This window comes from Plecotus auritus (assembly GCF_963455305.1).
Source record: "Plecotus auritus genome assembly, chromosome: 4".
In the NCBI taxonomy this organism is placed as follows: Eukaryota; Metazoa; Chordata; class Mammalia; order Chiroptera; family Vespertilionidae; genus Plecotus; species Plecotus auritus.
In genome coordinates this window covers 165,182,364-165,200,712 of record NC_137775.1, presented here as the reverse complement: position 1 = coordinate 165,200,712, position 18,349 = coordinate 165,182,364, and the positions used below count along the sequence as shown (strand labels likewise).

The 18,349-nt window shown below is 39.0% G+C and overlaps 1 protein-coding gene across 2 annotated transcripts in view; it reads right to left on the bottom strand.

Annotated features, from left to right (window-relative positions):
- The window catches only part of COL1A2 (collagen type I alpha 2 chain), a 35,552-nt gene extending 20,751 nt beyond the window's left edge, over positions 1 to 14,801 (bottom strand). The window contains exons 1-17 of one of the 2 annotated variants that reach the window (XM_080663814.1): positions 14,512 to 14,801; positions 10,738 to 10,809; positions 9,496 to 9,588; positions 8,175 to 8,228; positions 5,238 to 5,282; positions 5,070 to 5,123; positions 4,924 to 4,977; positions 4,554 to 4,607; positions 4,089 to 4,142; positions 3,542 to 3,595; positions 1,952 to 1,996; positions 1,606 to 1,659; positions 1,459 to 1,503; positions 1,064 to 1,117; positions 488 to 586; positions 317 to 361; positions 71 to 169 (exon numbers count right to left, since the gene is read on the bottom strand). In XM_080663814.1, the coding sequence (XP_080519940.1) occupies positions 71 to 169; positions 317 to 361; positions 488 to 586; positions 1,064 to 1,117; positions 1,459 to 1,503; positions 1,606 to 1,659; positions 1,952 to 1,996; positions 3,542 to 3,595; positions 4,089 to 4,142; positions 4,554 to 4,607; positions 4,924 to 4,977; positions 5,070 to 5,123; positions 5,238 to 5,282; positions 8,175 to 8,177 (759 nt within the window). In that variant the 5' untranslated portion in view covers positions 8,178 to 8,228; positions 9,496 to 9,588; positions 10,738 to 10,809; positions 14,512 to 14,801. Of the gene's footprint in view, positions 1 to 70; positions 170 to 316; positions 362 to 487; positions 587 to 1,063; positions 1,118 to 1,458; positions 1,504 to 1,605; positions 1,660 to 1,951; positions 1,997 to 3,541; positions 3,596 to 4,088; positions 4,143 to 4,553; positions 4,608 to 4,923; positions 4,978 to 5,069; positions 5,124 to 5,237; positions 5,283 to 8,174; positions 8,229 to 9,495; positions 9,589 to 10,737; positions 10,810 to 14,494 lie in introns of both variants that reach the window. The other variant, XM_080663815.1, reaches the window with a different exon arrangement.
- Between the last annotated feature and the right edge of the window lie 3,548 nt (positions 14,802 to 18,349).

The following is an 18,349-nucleotide window of genomic DNA, read 5'->3' as shown; positions in this document are numbered from 1 at the left end:
TCTAGATGGTAATGAAAGGGTGGCAGAGGTGGGGTTTCGGGATGATGAAAGCTACAGCCCTGACACTCACAACGAGTCCTCTGGGACCAGCGGCACCAGCAGCACCAGGAGGGCCAGGGATACCTCGGGGTCCAGGGAGGCCAGGGGCCCCAGCAACGCCAGGCAGGCCCTGTGAAGGAAAACGCAGCGTGGTCAATCCTGAAGCCACGGACAGGAGAGGCAGCACTCATTTAGTGCCATTAAAACCACAGCATCAAATCTGAGCTATTGCCCCCTTCTGACAGCTTCCTTGCTTCCATCCCCACCATATACTCACAGCAGCACCCTTAGCACCAGCCAGGCCATTGGCTCCAGGGTTTCCCTACAGAAAAAAAAAGGAAGGGAGAAAGATATCAGGTAATAGAAATATTTGTCTTCTTCCTTGACCCCAGCTTCACTCTTTCTTTCCCCCTTCCACAAAGTGAGGTTAATGACAGTGGCTACTTACAGGAGGTCCAACAGGGCCAGAGAGACCTGGAAGACCCACTTCACCACGGGGACCGGCAGGACCAGAAGGACCAGGGTTACCAACAGGTCCAATTTCACCCTAAAAGAGGGAATGACACTGGGGCATTAGCCAGCAAGTAATGAAATAGCATAGCTCCATTTTTAGGACACTGATTTTATGAAATTTCTTCAGAATTGCAGTCATTTCTCTTATCTAGTCTGGTACCACAAGATTTGGGTTGGGGATCTTATTTTCCTGGCTACCATCCTGATTCTACTATCCTGGCTACCACTGCTAGCTTCATCTCTCTGTGTCCCTATGGTAGAGACTCTGGTTCTCAGCTAGTCAATCCCCACTAGTTTGGGAGTATATCCCAGAGGATACCTATAGGGTCATTTCTATGTTGCCATCTCTATCTATACTCATAGAGCTCGAGTATTTCAAAGTTGGAGAGAGAAAACTGGACATTCTGTATCCACGAAGGTACCTGTTCTGAAATTATCTATCTGCAAACACAGGCTCTATCTTTCTCACCCCTATAAAAGTTTATCAATGTAATTGTCACCGTGGTTTTACCTTGGGGCCAGGGGCACCTGGGAAGCCTGGAGGGCCAGCAGACCCAAGGGGACCCTGAAATCAAAGCAGAACGTGGTAAGAAATTTCCTCCCAGTAAATTAGCAACACAACAACAACAGAATATTGCAAGGCTTAGAGGGGCTTGATCTTATTTAATATTGGCAGAGAAGAAACTGACAGCTGGTCTGTTGCCATTAGTGTCTTAGCAAAGGGAAGACATTCAAGGTATCCAAGATAGAGTAGATTTTACTTAATATATCATTCAAAAGCCCCAGGGATAGCATGTATAATTAGAACCTTCAAAAGACCCCACTGATATCTAAAATGGGGTTATTTCATAGGCAATTAATAAAGGAGATCGCTCCCACCACACACTCTTCAGTGTCAAAACTTACAGCAGGACCCACAGGACCCACACTGCCATCACTTCCACGGGCACCCTATGGAGAATATAAAGAGGAAAAGTCAAGTGGGAAGTTAAATAGCAGTTATTAGAAAATCTTCAAAAGAATGAATAAATGAATAAAAACAGAAGCACTCACAGCTGGGCCAGGGGCACCAACTCGTCCTCGCTCACCAGGCAACCCACGGGCTCCCTAAAAGCAGAAATATTTTCAGTGAAATCCAGAATGCCAACTTTAAAAAAGTCACAGGCATCATTTACTTTGTCCATTTTCTAACATGCACAAGAATCCACTAGAAGTAAATAGGTCTTATTCGAATTCCAACTAAAAGGTAATAGATTTCAATGAAGTTTGCAAAAGGCTATTAGAAAAATATCAAAGAATACAATGCTGAGGGAAATATTAATTAGCAAAAACATTAAACAAATTCCAGCTTGCAAGGAATGTACACATGTAGGTTTACAATAAAGTAATTATTACTTACTGCTTGACCAGGAGTTCCATTTTCACCAGGGGCACCAGGTTCACCCTACATGGGAAACAATTGAGGTTTTGTTATTCACACACACACACACACACACACACACACACACACACACTTTTTTCTGATTGGGTAATTTTTGCCCTATTATTTCCATTTGAACAATTCATATATTTTGTAACATTTCTTACACATATAGACTATTAATTATAACAAACACCTACATTTTAAAATGTTCTAAAATATGGGTTTTATTTGGATAATACCAACTATCACAGCACTAGGGAGATGTGGTTGAGTGTTACTCCCACTCCAATTTCCCCCTTTTATTTTGGCTATCATTCAGATTAGGCTTATATATTAGAAAAGATCACAGAAAAAGAAAGAACAGAAGATAAATTTGCTTTTAATATTACCATATTTTACCTTCTTTATTTTAACACTCATTATTTTTATTTTTGTAAAATATACATGAAAATTTGAACTTCGTAATAATTTTTGGATCTGTCTTTTATTTCCAATCTATATGCTTGAGTAAAAAACATGCTGGTGAGGGTAGTGGTGGTTTAATTTGATGCCATGGCACAGGTAAAAAGAACTTTCCTTCAAGATAATCTGACTTAGACATAGAAGAAACAGGATTTGAGAGATCAGTTAAGGAGCCTTCATTTGTAGGATTCTATATGATGTGTATTCTTTGAGAACAGGCACTAGAATGGGAGTCAGGAATTCTAGCCTGTGTACTTCTAACCACTAAATGTGACTTTGGACAAGTCACTCATTCTCTTTAAGCCTCAGTTTCCCTCAGATGCAAGAAGAGGAAGTCCCCAGAGCTTCTTGCAAGCTTTACCATTTCATGACGCTTTGATTAGTAGTCTGAGCTATTATATTAGGCTCTAGAGAGAACGCGTTTGACCTTATCCATTTGTGTGGCAGCTGGAAAGTTAGGACAGATTCTCCATATTCATGTTCATTTCTGGTCCCGCTAGTATTCGTTACTCATTAATTTGTAATTACGTTGGTATTCACTTTAATATCACATTATCTCCTTAATAGAAGAGAGAACATTTTAGAGTTGAAAACGCTGTCAGAGAAGAGCCTAGCCAAGAGATAACACACTTCTGAGACTTTAATTACCTAATTAAAATTTTTTTGAGTGTGAATAGATAAATCACAGCAAAGAGGCTGAAAAGTGTATTGTGACATGAATGTATCTATCTAATTAGTGCAAAGCAAAGAAGAATTTACAGTTTAAAATAACATATAGTGGCCTAATATGTGACTCTATGTCTGTTTACTTTTATTTTGGCTGCAGAGATCAACTGAAATTATAGGAAGAAAGGAGATGAAGGAAAAATTATTGACATTGAATCTCAACTGTATAACAGTTATTGAATTAAATAAATATTATTAAGAATTGGCCTTTTGTCACCGAATCCCATGGTTCCCACCATTGAGGGATTTGAAGTATGGAAGAGAGAATAAGATACTCTTTAGACTATGTGTAGCTTTTGGTCAAAATACACTTTCTGGTGGCGATGGGAAATTACAAGCAATTGTTTTAAAAAGAACGTTTCTGATTTAGTATTTTACCTTAATACCTGGAGCACCGGGTTGTCCCTTCAATCCATCCAGACCATTGTGTCCCTGAAAGGCAAATCCTTATTATTAAAATGTTGTTCCATCACAGCGCTCGGTCAAATCAAACATCTATCTCTGCCCTCACTCTCTCCTGGCTAACTCCTGTGACGGCTTCGGGAGAATGCAGTCCCAGGGCTCCAGCACCTGGCAAACGTCCCCCTTTGCCCTAGGAAAGCTCCCTGCATGGGAAATGGGAAGATATAGACGAGCTGCTCTCTTTAGTCCTCTCCATCATTAATCATCTTCCTATCTTTAGATGCTGTAAATACCTCTTAAGCCATTTTATACAATTTTCTCTGTAGAGATCCCTGCTCCTTGGCAACTATGAACAGATGGAAAGAAGCTACTTCCCAGCGATCCTTCACTCTTTGACTCTCTTCACTCTGGCAAACTCCAGGACTTTGGATGCAAATATGTGTCACCCAGAATTTTAAATATAGTTGAGATTTTTCCTAAAAATAATCAACATTTTCTCTCACGGGGAAAATAATGTGCTCACCCTAATGCCCTTGAAGCCAGGAAGTCCAGGAGTCCCAGGGAAACCACGAGCACCCTTAAAACACACACACACAAGAAGACACATGAAGTTTTTGTTCCAAATAAAAAGACAATTATTTATTCTCTCCAAAAGATTTCTTCTTATCAAAATTCGAGCTTGGAATCAAAGACTAATAGATTTTAAGCACAGAATAGTAAATTAACTTGCTCTATTTGAGTAACGATTACTGTGGTGTTTGTAGAAAATACTGTGTTTATTGTTCATAGTATGTTTGCTGTAATCGATATTACATTATTTGCATTAATAAAAACTGTGTCCACATTCTTATTTGTCAGATGCCTTCAATAAGTGTTATAAGTATGCAGACCTCTAGGTTGTCATTTAGACTGATTTTAGTTTTAGCAACTATCTTATATGTGAGATGCTTCTGATGTTTGGACTACATACTGCTGTAAAAAGTCTTACCTGTGGCCCAACAACTCCTCTCTCGCCAGGTCGGCCGGGTTTTCCAGGGTGACCCTGAAACACAAAAGCATTATAGGGTTAACCTTTCCTTGACAAACTCTCAGATGAAAGTGGGGGATCTTGGTTTTCACAATAGGGAAAAATGGCATCACATAAAAATGTGGATCCAAACATATACTTAATTAACAATTATATTTTCCTAAATCCAACCCAATTAATTAATATTTCATTAACATACTATTTTCCATATGGGGACAGTTATATCGGCCATATTTGGCTCTTGGCAAAATACTTCATTTGAAGCTAGGAACTCTCGTTGAGGCAGGAGGATTTAAATGGCACTTGGAAATGCTTAAGAGTAAATACTTACGTCCTCACCAGCCTTGCCAGGAGGGCCAGCTGGACCACGAGAACCTGCAGGACCCTAGAGAATGGGAGACCCATCATTGTGTTAGGATATATTAATACATTTCTAAAAAAAAAAGTATTTATCACAAAGGAGATGAATGTACTTACAGTTTGACCAGGTTCACCAGGCTCACCAGCAGGTCCTTGGAAACCTTGAGGGCCCTAAGAGAAAACAATACGCCATACTTCAAGCCTTTATTTAATTCTATCGTTTTACGTAAGAGCTTTTTACATAAAGCCTTTTTATTTCTTTTTCCACAGGCTTTTTGTACTTACAGGGGCTCCAGCTGCTCCAGGAGGGCCTCTGGGTCCCATCAGACCCTGGAAACAGAACAGACAGAGTTAGCACTGACAGTGGTCATGGCCTTGGTTAGGGTTAGAGCCATCACCATAGACGTTTTGTAATGGACAGCTGAACAGAATGGCCATGGTTTTATTTCATAGTTTTTCCCCTTCTCCAAGGAAGCATTTAAGGACCCAAGTTTCCTCCACTATTACTCTGCCTTTGCCTTTCCTTCTTTACTAACCCAAATCAGTAGAACTCAATGCAAATTAGATTGGAACGCCACAGGGCCCTTAAAATTGTGCACAGTGGACATACTGAGATTGTTCAAATGCAGTGAAGTGAATCAGTCTTGCATAGTTCAGAATATGTGACTGCCTTCTATGCAGCTGATGAAGCATTTCCATTTGGATTCCCTTGATCATACGTCATCTCCCATGTCATCCTTTGCTAAGAAATGGATATTTTTATTGCCCCAGGGGCATAAATTGAAAAGGATAAAAGAATCCTTCTTAATGACTAGAGGGAGGTTTGTTATAACCTAATAGCTCCTTTAAGGGCTGTCGGTGACTGATGAAAATGTCAAACAAAATTGGATGTAATGAGGGGTAAAGGAAAAGTAAAATATTATTGAAACACCGGACTGGTCGAGTCTATTGTATAATATTATTATTGAAAAATGGCCTGAATGGAAACCGATGGCTCTCCCCTTTGTTCTTTATTCTGTAGCACATAAGTAGAGTAAAACAGTGTTACTAGTTTGCAAGGTAAATATCCATTCTTGATTCCCCTTTGCAGTAATCAATGCCCATGCAAGCTCTTCTGTAGGGGCATTCCTCTATTGCTGAAAATATCACACAGACAAGTCTCCAGTAATTTGTTCATGACACATAGGGACTCTGCTGTCAAGCCTGCCCCACTGTGTTAATGCCAAGAGTGAAATAATATGAATTTTATGAAAAGGCACATCATCTTAATTATAAGAATTATTTATTTGGTCATGGAAATAGCCTCGACATTCAAAGAAACTGTCACTTTTCAATCCAAATATCTTTTTAGGTATACATTAAAAAATAATTTCCTTTGACAGCATGAATTTTTAATTATATTTATTCATTTTTCCATGTATTTGCCACAAGTTCATTTACATAAAAAGGAGTTTATTTTGTGGAGGCTGTGAGACAGACAATGATTATTCATTAATTCAGGAAAGAACCCTCTAGGGTTTTATAGTTATTGATTTTCAAACATGGAAAATTATTTTAATGCTTTATTGCTGCCTATATTTCCTATTTGTGAAACACATATCTGCTGATTACATATGTCTGTGAATGTGTGTGGATGTGCAAGCTTAAATAATATTTTATTGATATTTAAAAGTAAAACACTCTGTCTATGCCCCACAGAGAGATGTTCCAAAGTCAGGGGAATCTGAAATCCATATTAATTTTCTGGGCTTAGGTAGTCTTTTATTTTATTTTTTTAGTGATTTGTTTTTTCCCCTTTAACTTCTTGAAATATAGGTACTGCTTAGTTGAAATTAGCCACTTCAACTAATGTCCAGTATTAGTTGAAATGGCTAACTTCAAATATCCAATGTAAACAAAGCCAAAAGGAAATCTCTAATTCTTAATTTCCTACATGAAGGTTTTAAATTACCAGGAAAAGTCAGGAAATTGCAAATCATCAATTAAAGGCACATAACTTTCAAGTGAGAGTTTTAATTTACAGGAAATATTATCTTGCCCTTATAGTGTATTAGTTTATTGTGGACCATTAACTCCAGCCAAACATCTTCTTTTGAAGACAGAGTACTGAATACATTATCCAGGTGAAATTTATTTTTCAAGGACCTTGTTAGCTTTGGGCAGATAAATACCTTCGTTTGGAAACAATTAATTAAAATCCCTAAATTTTATGTGTGCATTAAACTGTAGGGGTTAATCAACTTAATGTTTTAACTTCAACATATTTTCCCTCTATTTTATGCATAATATATACTATTGCATGCTCATATCAGTTTTTTTTCCTTAACAGCTCTCACTAATGCTTGTAAAAAAGGTTCACTTATTAAAGATAGATCATCATTATCATAATCATATAGGAAACTTTTCTAAATGTCACTCAAATAATAGCATATATTGATGAATATTTGTGCTGAGTGATATAAGTGCTAAATTTTACTCACATTCTCTCCTATTAATTTGTAGTTAATAGACTAAAAATAATTTTAATCAAAATGAATAAAAAGAAACATTTTCTACATTTCCAACTCCTTGAGGGAGAGTGAGAATCTATCATATTTACTATTATATCCCCAATGTATATTACAATTTGGGGTTCATTGAAGGCCTGAGAAATACTTGTTGAATAAATTAGTATTTTATTCAAGCACTAGATGCACGATGCCATCCAATATCAGACATCTTGTCTGGTGGTTAGTCCTAGTCTTTCATTAGCCACCTGCATGACCTTGGGAAAGGGCTTAAGCTCTCTAGTTATAAAATGAATGGTCTGGACTAGAACTTGCTGATCCTTTCCAAAAAGTTTATAAAATGTAATACTTCTGTGTCTCTAACAATGCTTAAAATTTGAAACAATATCAAAGGGTGTAAAAAATTTAATCAGAGTAGTCACTATTTTGAATTAAATTGATTTATCTAAGTTATGATTACTGTGTCCAGAGATTATTTCTTTGATATAAATATCTGATTTATTCTAAGTAGGCATGTTTGTAAAGAAAATTGAACTCCCTTAAACTAGGCTTAGATTTTTTTATATATTTGAATATCAAAAAAAGTTGCTGCTTTTATCTGATCTAAGTATTGAATGCTATCTAGGTAGCTAAATAAATGGCAATGTGAAATTTAACATAAAAGAAATTCTCTATTCAGTAATTTTTTGGCTAAGGTAAAAAGAGATAAGCATACCATTGGTCCAGGGCCAAGTCCAACTCCTTTTCCATCGTACTGGGCAGCAAAGTTCTAGAGGAGGATAAAATAAACAAACATGTGTATCTATTCAACTTAAGCATAATAATTACCAGCCATGTAGTTCATTTTCTTACTCTACTTGTAAAGATATTTCTGTTGTTCTTTAAAAGGGAGCGATGCTTTTGATATAATTATTACTTTAGAATTCCATATCAAGCTAAATTCCTAAAAAGTCAGGGAAATACACACATTTTAAATTTAATCCATACCTAGTTTGAAGTGGGGAGCTTCCCTGCCTTATTTTTCAAGCCCTTTCATGCTATGTTCATCCTCTCTCTCCACTCCCATCTCCAATCCCTCCACTGAGGAAGGGGAGTTTTCTAAACTTTAAAAGTCACTGAAGGCCTCTGATAATTAAGCTGAGACCAACTCTGCATGTCCACCTGTTGCCTCACTCCTCAGAACTATACAAAATGACTAAGAGACCTTTTTCTTGCTGGAGTTTCAAAAAAGATATAAGGAGTTTTCAAGTTTAGAGGGAAATTAAATTAAAATGCCCCTTAGATGATTAAACTTTTTAAAAATAGTTCACAGTAATAACTTTACTGTTAAAGATCTCTCTTATAGTGGTAGATCTATTAAAGAAGGTGCCTTTTAATGCAACCAGTAGATAAGCAATCATAATAAGATCTTTGGGGGAGAAAGGTCTTATTTTACTGGCATACAGTTGAGTATTGGAAGCAGACTTCTGATTCATAGTGCTAACCAATTAAACAAATATGTTTTCCTTCCTGCAGTGAGGCCATTTGGCACTCATGCCATTGTTAAAGACATAAAGCTAAAAGAAGATATTAATGAAAAAGGGAAATGTACTTTTCTCAAATTAGTTTCAAGCAAATTAAAACTAAACTGCTTGAATGTTGGTTCAGCAGACTTCAAGCCAATGAGAACAAAAAGAGTAGAATGTTTGCGAAATTGCTTAAGAGCAAGGATTTCAGTTATAATTCAACCTAATCAAACTCTTTAATAATGCAACACCTCTTATTTGTGCCCTACTGATGAAAGATATTAAATTCTCAAATTAAATAATGGTCGTGAGGGCTGCAGCCACAAAGACCAGTCCTGTCATTGGCAAGAGCTCATAAAGAGACGGGCAAAGCAGAACCTTGAATGAAGAAGCCAAAGAAATGAAATAAAATATACTAATATTCACATAGCAAACTTAACTGCTAAAAATAAATTGTACAATGAGTCTTCTTCCAATAGAGGTATAAGAAACTGAAATTAGATAAATGTTAAAAACACAGAAGACACTTACCCCGCCAAGACCAGGGGGGCCAGGAGGACCAGGTGGGCCAGCAGGGCCTGGGATACCATCATCACCATCTCTGCCTGGTGGGCCTGGTGGACCCTGTTATGTAAAAAGCAAATTAGGTCAGTATTAGACAGATCCCATAGGAATTTATACATGAAAAGGATACCTAAGAATACATGTGGTAAAATTAGTTGTTCAGACCTGTCAATATGCAAGTGGTGTGGAAATTTAATATGCCATATTTGTCTCTGATTAAAACTGACTTATGACAAGATTTTATTTTAGAAGGAGGTTTAGTAACTGATATATGAAGAAGACACAAGGCAAGGTAGTTTCTCCATGAGCAGGACTATTTCAGCCATTGGATATTAATTCATAATGGAGCTCCAGCATTCAAATAAAGGTAGAAATTATAGCTAAAATGTATGATTCCATAAACTTTATGTGGGTAACTGTGCAAAGTGATGAGCTATGCATATTGATTGTCAGTTTCTGACTGTGATGAACTTATTCCATTGTTTTGGTATGTTATGTATGAATAACAGATTAATTAATGTGATAATTAATAAAGCAGTTTTATCACAGGGTAGAAAATCCTGCAGATTTCCTACCATTAACACTACTTATGTCGTTAAAGTAATTTACCGACATAATGCCACTTCTAATGATTCATTTGAGCAGAATACGTTTAAGTCTGCACTTTCCAAAAGATATAAGATACAGGTATTTATGTATTGGCAAAAGCATCATATAATGCAAAACCATATATGCCAAATAAACATAGCAGGGATCTAAGCATATTATGAATAAAATGTAAGCCTAATTTGCACATTTATGACAGGTTGACTGATATTTCACTATTATTTCCAGCTACATAAGACATCTCAATTGAAAAGCAAACAAATGTATTAAAAAGAAAAGGACTATGTGGTGGTAGGTAGATACATTTCCATTATGTATGTGTTGGACAGGTCATCCAAAAACAAAGAAAGAAAGACCATGCAAAGAATATGGCTCTCTGTAATAGTTTTGCTTTTTTTGAAGGATAATCTTAACTTGAAAAGAATATTGATTATATATAATAATGCTCATTTGCTTCTTCTGTAGTAGAGCATTATCTGCTTAAAAGGTGGTACAATTACCTGGATATATAATATTCCTATAAATTGTCAGTCTTCGGTAGTTTCTAGTGTGTAATTATTCAATTATGGGCCAAAGCCCTTTAATAGTTCAAAAATTACATACCCTTTCTCCACGTGGTCCTCTATCTCCATTTGGGCCCTATGAGGAAGATACAAATAGCACAATTCTAAATGTCTAAGCAATTTCCAGTGAACAAGCAAAGCATTCTTAATAGAAATTAGTCAGTGAGACTGATCTAACTACAATGTTATTAGATAATAGCTATAAAAAATAGCAGAGTACAAGAGTATATTGTTTTTATTATAATTACATGTAATATTTTTAAACTGGGAGATTGGAGACTCTAGTCCCCAGTCATTAGGCCAATATTATAACTACTATTTTTAGAAAGATGGTGTCTGTGGGTAAAATTACCATTTTGTTACATTGTTAACATCATATTTATATAGTCAAAGCCCTTTAAAATAAACTTTCATCTATTACCTATAATTAACATAATAGTCATTTCATCTTCAGAATAAAAACGAGTCTTCCTTTTTGTCTTTACTAGGTAGATCGCCACTTTTTATAAGTATAATTAGAGATGATTCTGGAAGGTAAAACTTTATCTTAAACATCAAAGCTACTTTATCTTATGGTGTAGCTAATGCATAGTTATGTGGGCAAGTCTTGGCAAAGTCTTTTTCTTCTATAGTCTACTATAAAATTAGTAGAATTAAAAGTTATTGCTGATCATTTCAGATACTATGGAGAAGTATTAGACTCTTACCTTTCTTGCAGTTTCCTAGAAAAGAATAAGTGAAAGATTATTATGAGGAAAATTGTATACATGTATTTTTAAATGAATCTCATTTTCATGTAGTATACAAATATAGTTATAAAGTATATATACTGTACATTAATATTACCTTTAAATTTCAAAGTACACGTTTAAATTACATAAATAAAAAAAATAAAATATGTATAGAACCAAAATATATACTTATCTGTAATTATGCCTCAAATTCAATTCATGAACTAAGTATTTGTTCATAATACTTGCAAATAATTCCAGGGGAAGGACAAGATTCTCTAGCTGTGAGGTCTTCTGCTCTATGGTAGCTGATGCTAAAACCCAAACTTCCACTGGATTATTTACTCTCTATTTATTATGGGTGTTCTTATGAGATTGGTCTTATTCAGTAGCCCCGCCCATTTTAGAAATGGGGGTGGGTACTTTCTAAGGCAGCCAGAAAGGTTTGACGACATAACTCTTGATTTTCTTGGGAATCCAGTTTGGTCAAAACCAAGGTAGCCTTCCCCAAAGAGGACATTACTGTGGCCAAGGCAATCAAAGTATATTTAAAAAATTGTCAAAATAATTTTACTTACCGCTTTTAAAGCTGTAGAAGAAATGGGAAAATAGGAAATAGTTATTAGTATTATTTCATTGACCAATATCAGTGATCATCAAATAGATATATTAGTTTATAAATTAACTTACTTAATTAAAGAACCAATTGCTTTTTTTAATTAAGGATATTCTAATGACTTGGAAATTATGAAGGTCAAAAGTATGGCAGGGATCAGCAAGGTGATTTGCATGAAATATTAACATGGAACTATTTTGATTTGAATAGTTAATTATTTACTATTTTATAAATCTGTGAAATATTATTATGTCTGAAGGATATTTCGAATGCTTAGAAATTAAGCTGGTAAAGTACACAGGTATCAAGTAGGTTGATGAAGAAATAACTTATGGTTTAGATAATTTTTAATATAAATATGAAAAAGGGAAAATTTATGAAAGTATGTTACCTAAAGTAGACTTTGGTTTTTATAAAACCTTAAAGTTACTTAGTACTTCACTGAGTTTGTACCAATCTTAATGTTATTTTTTTCAAAAAAGTCTAACTGGCAAATTAATCACCATGAACATGGATTCATTTAGACATCTGAAATTTTGCTTTAAATTGGTTCACTTAAATAGGTAAGTTCATTTTACCAGTATGCATTACTTTTTCCCCTTAGAAGGAATTGCTCTGTATAAATGGAAAAACTGGATTAAAAACCTTGAAAAATAATGGGGAAAATACACTAAAGTAATATCCCCTCCTTTGTCATAATTGCTTTAAGTCCTTAAGACTGAATTCCTCTCCTATGGTCTAAAAATTATAGGTTAACACAGGATATAAGTGTGGCCAAGCTGGCAATAAGATGAATCTCCCTCCAAAATTGCTTTAATTAGGTGGCCAAGAAGTGTGTCATTTGGAGTGAGAACATCTGTTGCAATAGTCACAATTCAGGAGGGTGGACCACATCCAGCACTGACATTTAAGGGCAATTTATGAAAATTACTTTTAAATTAAGAAAATGATATGTTTACTTCATTTTGTCCATCAGCAGGAAGAATAATTATGCATGGACTTGATTAACGGAAGTCCTTATGATTTTGGATATTTGACTTTTAGTTACTCAGACTGAGCCATTTTAAAGAATGTGTATTTGGTAATATTCATTCCAGACCGTAACTGGCTGTGGATCAGAAGGTGAGTTAGTTGCCTTCAAACTTCCCTAGGTCTGTTTCATCTTTTCTCTAGGAGCCAGCTCTTTCCTCCCACCCTCTGATCTCATAAAGAAAGAACTTGGTAATGTGAATTTGTTCGATGCTGTTACTCCTTAGTATCCACAGTATGTATACTAAAGTGGATGAAGGAAGAAAACACACAAAAAACTGCAATGGTAATGATGCAATTGTAGACACTGCGGCATGTGGGTGGAGCAAACTTTTTGGAGTGTTGGGTGTGGCCAGACAGCGCTCAAACTCCATCAAGTCACTATCTTTGTCTGGTAATTAGGCAGCCATTTTCAACACAAAAATGGACTGATTTTCTTCACACTATCTTGATGTGGCAGTCTGCTCATAAAACCTACAGCTGGGAAGTGGCCTTGGGGTCCATCTAATCTCTATCCTGCATTTTAGGAAAGGCTATTTGATTTGGCCAAGGTCACATGGTAAATTAGTGGCAAAGTCATGAGAGAAAAAAAACAAAAACAATCTCTTGGGCCTCAGATCAGTGTTGATATTTCCTAACTTGTTGTGTTCAAAATATCTGCTGTCGTTGGAAACATGTTGAACTCTCAGGCTCAACAAAAGACAGGGAAGATTTTGGTTAAATAATGTTACCATTACCATGACCAGGTAATGAATTGAGAAGCTAATATTAGTTTTCATAATGTGTCCATTCCAAGTAGCATCCACTTTCCTCCCCAGAATACACTGACTAGCTACTGGGAATGGCTTTAATCAGACAGGCAGACAACCTCTCTGTGTAAACCTGAGAGTCTTCCATTAGCTTAAGGCCTGGTCCCCTGCACTTTCATGGTCCTTCCTGCAGAGGGCGCACCATCATCATCATCATCATCATCATCATCATCATCATCATCATCATCATCATCCAGACAAGTCTTAAGTCACCCAGAAGAGAAAAGACCTTAGGGGGTTAGTTTTATATTATAGAACAGAGGGGTTTCCAAAGCAGGTCTCAAGTTCTACACGGTGGGCATCAGTGCAGTTATGGGGCCTGTTAGGGCCTTCATCACATCAGTGGTTGGACCATCATAGGGGAAAGACCTGTTCCCTTTGAGCTTCACTAACCTGAACAGATCAAGTTAACAGTCTCACTCCGAGTTCAGAGAAAAGTTCCCTAACGTTTGGCGAGTCAGGGCTTTTATGGTTTCATTTCTCAGACAAGTTACATGTTTCTTATTTACATGCCAGAGAGCCTTCCCTCCAAACTGCACCGCGAACTTAGTTTAGACTTTCCTTTTCCTTTTTGCCCAACCGTCTACACTCTCTCTCCCCGCTGCCCCAAACAAGCTGAAGGCACTTACATTGGCATGTTGCTAGGCACGAAGTTACTGCAAGCAGCAACAAAGTCCGCGTATCCACAAAGCTGAGCATGTCTACCACTTAGACATGCAGACTCCTTGTGTCGCAGAGCCCTGGGTCACCGGCGGAGGTATCACCTGGCGGGCGCAGGCATGCAGTCGTGGCCTGTACCTCCAACTGAGCCGAAACCTCCTGCCGCCTTGGTGCTAAAATAATAAAGCCCGGATCTGCCCTATTTATACGGCCCAAGTTTCCCTGGCCCGAGGGTGCCTCCAAACGCGCTTCCACCAATGGGAAGGCTGGGGCTGGGGGCCCGGGCAGCCACAGCTGGGAGGAGACTGCGGGGGCGCAGAGGAGGGAGCGAAGGGGGGAGGGACGTGGCCAAGGGGCTGGCTTCTTAAATTGGTTCCATTCTTTTTGAGGACGTGGACACTTTTGAGGCTTTCAAGGGGAAACTCTGACTCGCTGTCTGCATACCTCCGCCCTCCCCTTCCCCCCGCCTTCCCCCGCCCTTTCCAAGTTTGGAAACACTTGTGGACACGTCGGAGCGCTCAGCAGACACCGACGTGGGCAGTGTGTGCAGATCTCCGGGCAGCGGGGTAGCTGTAGAGGGGACGGGAGCCGGCAGATCAAAGCAGGAGCTGTCCAGCCTGGCCTCACCTTGTGCCCTGCGGGCCATCGGCAGAGTGGAGAGGGCCCCGCGGGCGCGTTGGGGGCAGGGGAGGGGGGAGTCAGGACCCGACGACGTGGCGCAGCCCTGGCCACCCTCCCCCGCCACCTCCAGCCCGCCCCCCCGCCCCTCCCCAGCCCCCCCGCGCCCCGCCTAGCTTTTCTCCCGCTTTGGAGAGTGTGTGCGCCCACTTTTCCAGTAGTCGCTCTCTCTCTCTCTCTCTCTCTCTCTCTCTCTCTCTCTCTCTCTCTCTCTCTCTCTCTCTCTCTCTCTCTCTCTCTCTCTCCTGGCTCCGGAGAGGAAGAGAGGGTGGTGATAGGGGGGTTCTGTCTCTGGAGGGTTAGGCAGGAGTCCCAGGACCTCCACTGTTGGGGGGTGGGGGGGGCAGGTTAGGGCGGCCTGGCACCCAGCACCCGGGAGGATTTGCTTTGTGCACATGCTTTGCACACACCGGACTAGACCAAGTCTTTGGGGAGTCCTTCCCCCTCGCTTCCCCCTGCTGAGGCTAATTTTAAACGGACTTTAGAGAGTCTGGCCTGCACATGACTACCACAGATGGGCCTGGACACCTCTTTTAAGTAGAACCCCCACCTCCTCTTCTTCACAGACTCCTTGTCTGCATTTACTAGCCTCATCCTGAGGCTGGACTCAGATAACCCTCTAGTGAGCCCCCCAATCCCTCTTGACCCCAAGCATCTTCCTGCCTTCTTCCCAGCTCCTTCCACAGATGGGGAAACCGCCTGGCGCCCGTCTTGAGGGGCTTCTAATTCCGTTTGGGATATGGGCAGTCTTCTCTGATAACACCCTAAGCAGCGTCCCATCAACATGGATGTTAACTCTCCTCCCTTCCCACTCTATGTTCTCCACCAGGGAGAGGAGGAGCTGGGCCTTGACCTTGAGACACCCGGGGGTGGGAGGCCGGAGCTCCTGAGAAATGTGAAATGCTGAGTGCAGCCAACTTCAGTGGCTGTCCCCTTTCCCTGCCCTCTTGACGTGTCATTTCAAGCCCAGAGGACAGGCCATAGGTCTGGGGCTGTGCCTCTGCCGGCCCAGCACCCCTATGAGGCAGCCCTGGATTAAAGTGCCGTTTTCCCCCAGGAGTCAATGCTAAAGGGGCATCTTTAGGTCAATTCCTTCTCTATCAAAGAGAAATTATAGTTCTTTATTAATCTTTTTTCCTTTCTTTCCCTCCCCATCTCTTCCCTCTCCCCACAATTTTTTTTTTGGGGGGGGGAGGGACTGTACTTTAAGGAAGAATTTCTGTCTAACTCATCAGCAGCTACTATAAAACAAGAGACTGAATATTCGTAAACTGTTTGCGTCCTCTAAACTCAAAAACTAACAAACAAAAAGAGAATAACCAAATAAAAGAGAACAACCAAAAACTATAATACATTCTTCTTTTATTCTAAGCAAGGGCAGTGACTTGGGAGACAACTGTGGAAGACTTTTTGAAATAACTTGGAGTAAAGGAATTTGCAAGGGTGTCAGGTCCGTTCTAGGAAGGTGATTACAAAGTAGAATGAATCCACACTCAATCGGAACATTTAAATTTTAGAACAGTTTTGGTAAGTGGAATTGTGATTTCCCATGTAGCATAAAAATGCTCAGTTTTTGAGAATTGGAGAACTATGAATTCAAGCACACAGTTATAAACTTAAAGGAAAAACGTCTCTGCACAGTAAACTGAGAACTTGAAAAGCATTCTTGGAAACTGATGCAAACACCAAATGCTTCCAGGCTCCCTCCCTGCTGATGTGGCAGGGTTTGAAGCAGGCAGTCCTCAGTGATTGGTGGGAGGTGCTTGCTCTAAACGGAACAATGAAAATGGAGAAAACTGAAGGGGAATTTTTCTTTTTAAAGTGGGAGACAGATTCCAGTTCCAGCAGTTTTTACACATTATTTTGACCCGTTCTTTCTTTTCCTCATCAATCAATGGAAAAGATAGTTAATCAAGTGTTTGTGCTATAAGAAGAATTCTTTAATGCTTAATTTCAGATCCCTTTAATATTTCGTGTCTCCAAACAGCCAGTGGCTTTTGGGTGGCTAGGGGTGGGTCTGGGAAGAGAGCTGACCCAATGTCTAAAGTGAGTGTCCCTGGGGATGGCTGTAATGGTGTGTGTGAGTGTAGGGGAAGCTTGGTGACTGGGGGCAGGGGTGAGAGTGTTGGGGCGTGGGGTGGTTGGAGACTGAGTAGGAGGAGCAAGCAGTAAGGAAAGTGGATAGAGGAGGGTAGAGATTGAGAGTGGGGGATGGAAGAAGGGAAGTAGAGATCAAAGGCTTCTACATTTTGCTGCTAGACAGTTAACACCTGGCTTCCTATTGCTAGATCATTCTCTGTTGCAGAAAAGATGACCTCTTCAGCTCTCTATGACCTAAGATGACAAACTGGGGTACACTTTAAAGTATGACAAGAGAATGGCTAGGAACTTGACTGCTAAAGGAATGCAGAACAGCCTGCAAAAGCCATATTGTTTTATACTTCTATTCCTTTCTTTGATCAAAGTACGCATCTGACTGACGTCTCCTTTCAAACACTTATTAAGGATCCACTCTGTGGAAAGCATTAATACCACACTATCTCATTCTAGTTCTAGCTCTTAGCTAATTTGGTTGTCAAACAATTGCTGAGTAGATATTAGCAATTAAGATGGTATCTGAAAAGTTTTGAGGGCTGTGTGATATTTCTTCGAAAAACATGGAAATTCCTACATCATATCAGTTGGGTTATTCAGTTCTTGCTAATTATTTAAATGAGACCATATTACATATACATGTATATTACATATACATATGTAATATGGTCTCATTTAAATAATATTTAGTGTGCCAATTACTGTATTAATTGGTGGTGTATGACTGTGAAACAGAAAGATGTGGTCATTGCCCTCAAGGGGCTTATAGTGTGGAGGATAGAGAAAAGTGTGGGGAGTACTGTGATGGGGAGTACAGGGAGCTTTTGTGTTTATGGGAGGATTTAAGATGAACAACTAATCTAGATTTAGGTGGCTGGAATCAAGGAGGGCTTCCTGGAGGGTGCAACAAGCTCAAGCCTTACATTTGAATAGGATTTAGAAGAGATGGGGACAAATCCAGGAACAGAGGCATGAAAATATTTGGCAGGTCTGAGGAATGAAAGTCTCAGCATGTGAAATTGTGGAGGGAAGGGG